The 6,000-nt window shown below is 34.7% G+C and overlaps 1 protein-coding gene across 3 annotated transcripts in view; it reads right to left on the bottom strand.

Annotated features, from left to right (window-relative positions):
* Positions 1-872: 872 nt before the first annotated feature.
* hivep2.L (human immunodeficiency virus type I enhancer binding protein 2 L homeolog) overlaps positions 873-6,000 on the bottom strand; it is a 183,232-nt gene continuing 178,104 nt past the window's right edge. For all 3 annotated transcript variants that reach the window (XM_018263219.2, XM_018263221.2, XM_041562849.1), the window contains one exon: positions 873-2,810. In XM_018263219.2, coding sequence (XP_018118708.1) covers positions 2,019-2,810 — 792 coding nt within the window. In that variant the 3' untranslated portion in view covers positions 873-2,018. The remainder of the gene's footprint in view (positions 2,811-6,000) is intronic.

Raw genomic sequence — 6,000 nt, 5'->3', positions numbered from 1 at the left:
ATAACTGGTGAAAACATTCTTGTCCAAGAAAATTCGCAAATTTATATTTACCACAGGTCAGTAAACTGGCGAAAACATATGTATATGAACGTTGGTCCACCCAAATAAACCTATTTGAATTGAACTGACTGTCCAAGCTTGATTGAATTTCGAGTGCCGTCATTGAAGGGACGATTTAAATATTTACAGACTGGCACCCAGCCTTTGGATCCTTTTTTGGTTGTGTGTTCCTGTTCGTTTGGTCTATATATATATATATATATATATATATATATATATATATATATATATATATATATATATATCATTTATATTGGCTTTGATGTTTGACAAATACAAAGAGAAACACATACACAGCTGGAGTATCATACAAGGAACCAATTTTGTATGTAGATATGTTTTTGTTTTTTGTTAGGAATGTTGTAGTTATTTCTGACACATAGGAAGATTTGTCGTTCTTGGGAAATATATGCACTATATGCCCTCATCTAATCTCTTAAAAATACTCTTTACATGCAGGGATCCTTTTGCATTTTTCAGCAATTACCTCTAAGGATTCCCAGCATTTAAGATTTTTTTCCCATTTAACTACTCCTTTCTGACAGCCAGAACAATTATCTTGAGAGATAGAAAAGTGTTAACAATTTGACACTTAAATAGTGCTGATAGATGTGCCAAGAAAATAGACTGTGTACAGAAAATAGACTGTGTACAGAAAATAGACTGTTATGTCCCAAAATCAGATTTGAGAGGTCCACATCTGTACCTTACACAACAGCAGTGAGAATGGATGAATTGGGTACTTAAATTGTTTCAGAATGCGTCTCAAGAGTATTTTCAAAACATTTATATAATAAATGCATAACTCAAAATTTGCATTTAACTGTATATTTATTTCTTTTTTTAAAGAACACTCCTTAATTATTTGTAATTCCATATACAAACTTGGTTTCACAGAATTATAATCCACTAAATAGCACAAAGAATAACCCAAGTTCCATACAGTCAGATGTGCTTTGCCACCTTATATAGACACTCTATTCATATTATATGGTGACAATGTGTCCAACTGAGAGTTACAGATAATTGTACCAGTGATACACTTGTACATATACATGGGGTGGAATGTTTGCCCATATGTATGATTTGTGAATGCAGAGCCACATGTTCACGTAAGACCAAATACTTGTGATATATTTATAATTGTTTTATACAGCCTTGGGAGAGAACCTCACAATAGCACATTTGTACTTTTAATGCTTTACATTACTATTATTTTCAAATCACAACCAGCACTTAAGTTATTGTCAATTCAGCAAACAAGGGACAAAGAAATTACAAGAGATAAGAACTGATACATCCTTAATCGTTTTTGTTTAACCAATGCATAAGTGCACAATAAGATGATATTTAATTTTAAATACATTGATTACACTATACATATTTTGTTCTAATTACGCAACAGTAAACCACATGCTTCACATAGAAAAAGTAATTCACAACATTAAGAAAAAATTTACATTTTATGAAACAAAGTAAATAAATATTAGTATTACAGGATCAGAGCTGTACATAAAAGCTGTTCAGTTTCAATCATATAAAAATATCTTTTAGTGCAACCTCACATATATATTGATGCTATTTTTTCTTTACAATTAGACCCAAGTGTCCAAAAAAGAAAGAAAATTACAATTATTACAAAGCAGTTACACAAATTCTAAAATATATACAGGGTACTGCTAAAATGCTTATAAGAATATAAGCAAAGTAAAGAAAAAGCACAAACATCTGTACATTTAAAAGTACCAGACCCAATACAAGAGTTTAAATTTTCATTTTGGTCAGGCTTAAAATAATATACTACAAGTGTGTGCACACACATATATATATCCATACACACACAAGTGGGTATGTGTGTATTCAGCATCCAAGTACTTATTTCAAGGGCAAATTAACTTTTAGTATCAGACATGCTTTTAATGTGAGCCAGGTCATGAAGTCTCCATGCCCATCCAAAATCAATGTGGTTTACTTGATTCTGCTGTGTCTTTTACCTCTTGCACGCTTGGTGGCTCATCTTTCCTACCATGATAGCCTAACTTTTTCATGTCCATAGTTTTACTGTAGAATTTGGAATGGGCAGTTGTAGATTGTGATGTACCTAAACTGTCATTATCTCCATACAATTCAACATAGGTGGTTGAGACGCTTGAAAGTGCAGTGCCCGCCTCAAGTCCACTAAAGTGCCGAATGCTGAGCTGTGCACATTCTGTTTTTTGATTCGGCTCAGGACAAGAAAGTAGTTCCCGCTTCTGCGGTAAACCTTCCTCCGTGGCAATCCTCAGGCAAGCAATGGCTTTTGTGCAAGTACGTATATTTTCCTCCTGTTCCCTTTCATTGTGTTGGGAGCTTTCATCTGTAGGGCTTTGTCCAAGAGAAGGTAATAAAGTGGAGTCAGACTCAGATGAAGAATCTTTCAGAGAGACATTAGAAGAATGTTTATCAAGGTGCAATGGGATACTCGGACATGACTCCGAAGACATACTTCTCTTTTCATCTGAGCTCTTTAGGTGCAATTGTGTGGCGGTAGAAGAATGAGAACTGGACTGGATTGTAGAATTTGAGTGGATCATTTGAATACCACCTATAGGGATCATTGGTAAAGGTGCTCGTACTTGTTGCTGTGAGTGTAAAGGGAGGTGGCTGAATATATAATCCCTGTGAGTCTCAAGGGCTTGGCCAGGGCTTTGCTGTCCAGGAACAGTTTCTGGATGATGACTTGTATAAGGTACCGGTGGCCAGTTCTGTCTCTGCAAGCAAGAAAATGAAATATATTTAATAGCTATTTTTAACTGTTGAAATACAAAAATGCATGCACACACTGCAGTCAAATAAACTGGAAACACGGAAAGCTCCCGTTTACAGAAAGGTCTTCTACCATAGACTCCATTTTAATGCATACATCATAATTTAAAAACATTATTTCCTTTTCTGTAATAATAAAAACAGTATCTTATTCATACTTTATTCTAACTAGCATATGATTCATCCTGATTTAAGGCAAAACAATCCTCGAGTTTGTTTAATGTTTAAATGTTTAAATGATTTATTAGCCGTCCTAAGGTAATATAGAGTTTTTAAAGTCTGGGTGACAGGTCCCCTTTAAGGCTTTTTTTTGCATTCTCAGTGTAGCCTTTGTACACATAACTTCAAAAATCCCCCTTTAAAGAGAAATATTACTGAGCTAAGTATTATACATGGCTGTGCTGAAATATATGCAATTCTTAGTACTGTGAATTTTCTCTTTCAAAAGGAATGTTGGAAGGATAACACCTGTAGCACGCTAAAGAGTTCAGCACATCTCAGCACAATGTACAGTCCATTCATCCCTATTTAAGTAGAATGATGAGGTTAGATGTATTAAGCATACAAAACAAATACTTTTTAAATGGTGGATGGTAAAAACAACTGCATACATCCAACAGCTGCGGAGTGGCCCAAGAGGGTGGATTACTGACTTGTCTCATTACAATATTTTTTAAATAGGTTTTGCAATTGCACAGTAACTTCTTCCGACACAACATTTGGTAAACAAAGGTAACAATACTGAAAATCACAAAAGTATATTAAATAGTGATAGGTGAATTTGCGCTGTTTTTCTTCGCCGAAAAATTAGCGAATTTCGCGAAACGGCGAAAAATTAGATTCGATGTGGTTTCGCGAATCGCGGGAATTTGCGCCTGGCGAATAAATTCACCCATCACTGACCAGAATACCTGAAATTTGTGAGTTTACAAGATTACATTTTTTTGAAAAACTCAAATTGAATATATAGCTTACATTTTGCCCAGGACAGCTCCCATAAATTTATATATGACCTTGCAAGCTTTAAGATGCCAAAGTTTTACACATTTTTTTAGCTTTAAATACTTGTTATAATTTAAGTTTGTGAGTTTTAGAGCAAAAACCTGTAAAAACCCAAATTTGAATAAATCAATGTTCTTATCTAGATGGATTAGATTAAATTATCGTGATCTGTGCTGTTTTTGCCCGTTAATCCAAAAAAATTTAGTTTTCACAGTGAAAATTAATAAAATTTAGTTTTTATAAGATATGAATTGACAATCAATTTTTCTGCAACAATTTGTTGCTCTGATTTTTTTAGAAAAATTATTGATAGATTAGTTCAATTCGTGGAAGGGAGTTTTGTTGGATTTGTTTTCATAAAAAAAATTGATCTTTTGAGTTTTAGTTAATCGGCCCCTAAAACTACTAATGTATTTATTAAAAAGTCTGAATTAAAAAAGTATGAATGAAAAATTATGCTGAACAATTCTCTAAAAAATTAAAATTTTCAGACAATTTCTAGCAAAAATGATGGTTCTCTCAAAAGCCTAAAAGGTAAAGCTGCAAAACGTTGATGTCCCATTAGAAACAATGTTTGAAAAGCACAACTCCCTAATACTGTTGTGGGTTAATGGTGTTGAACCAAGGAGGTAGTCCTTATAGAATAACTGGTGTCTGTAGCGTACATCATAAAATAATACATACCTTAAATATATCATATATGGTATCTGTTGCCATTACAAAAAGATACCTATGGAATGTATTAGTGGTACAATAGTTCCATGGGCAGTATACTGCCACATGCTCACAGTCCCTATCATCTGTACTTTGTCAGCCCTTTCAGGCAGCAGGGTAATTTGCTTAATATGCAAAATTATTAAATGTGATCTGTCATCTGTGATATAATAAATGTATATTAGTCAGTCTTTCTCCTTCTTTCAAAACGGTAAAGACCCACCTTTTTAAAGAAGCGTATTCAATGTACCTTAATTAATCAATCATTGCTGTATCATAAATCACAAAACTGTTTCTAAAATTCTAATGTCTGAATTGTACCCTAACCTTTAGTTTGTAAAATCTAATGTGTAGGGCCCTCTAATCCTATTGTACTCTGTAACCCCTTGTTTGTTATCCACAATTTATTCCATGTTTATTATAGCTAAGGTAAAGCACTGCGTATCTTGTCAGCGTTATATAAATAAATGATGACAGTGATGATATTAGTTCCATGGGTAGTATACTGCAACCTGTCTATAGTCCCTGTTATATGTACATCTGCCACCCTTGATATGGAGTGTGCAATAAGCAGCTGAAAGGTATTAAGGGTATTCGATGTCTCTTGGTGGGCCTTTGCTGTATTGGTGCAGGAAGTGTTAAATACAGACACAAACAGATGTAGAGATAACTTGGACACCAGTGGTTCTTACAACACATAGTTGATACTTTCTTTGCTGATCTCAAACAGTCTCTATGGTAGGCACCCGCCCATCTCTGATGTCTCCAGAGGTGGAATAATGACATTGCGGAGGGGTGGGATGAGGGCTGAGTTTGGCACGCACCTGCCCTCATCCTGCAAAGGACATGTATCTACCAGCCTGAACGCACCCCTCAGCCCAAAAAAAAAAAAAAGAAGCCTATTATTGCATCAGCTGAATTGGGTGCTCAAAGTTGCTTGGGAGTCTTAAAGGATCTTGGCCCATACTTTTTCGAAAGTGAACTGTTGGCATTTGTCAGTAAACTGCCCACCGAACAATTTTAATATTAATTGATTCCATAATTATAATTCTGTAGCAACCACAGGTTCCCATAAACTATCAGTGACTTATTTAAAGGAACTGGGTAAACAGATAGGATGTGCAAAATTAGGGATGCACCGAATCCAGGATTCGGTCTATTTCAGCAGGATTCAGCATCCATGCACCTGGCCTAACCAAATCTTTAAAATCATGTGACCTTTTGTCAGCACGTAGTTCTCTTTGTCCCTACTTTGAATATGCAAATTAGGTATTATGATTAGTTCAGTGGTAGTTCAACTCCCAAAATAGTGGATTTGGTGCATGCCTATACAAAATAAAACATTTTTTCAATATAGTTTGCCAAAAATGTCTATAAAGGCTGACTTAATTGAATGTCTAATGTAATAGCAAAAACACA

The sequence above is a fragment of the Xenopus laevis genome, chromosome 5L (genome assembly GCF_017654675.1).
Source record: "Xenopus laevis strain J_2021 chromosome 5L, Xenopus_laevis_v10.1, whole genome shotgun sequence".
Classification (NCBI taxonomy): Eukaryota; Metazoa; Chordata; class Amphibia; order Anura; family Pipidae; genus Xenopus; species Xenopus laevis.
Note: the sequence above shows the minus strand (reverse complement) of the source record. Positions and strands in the feature narration are given on the sequence as shown.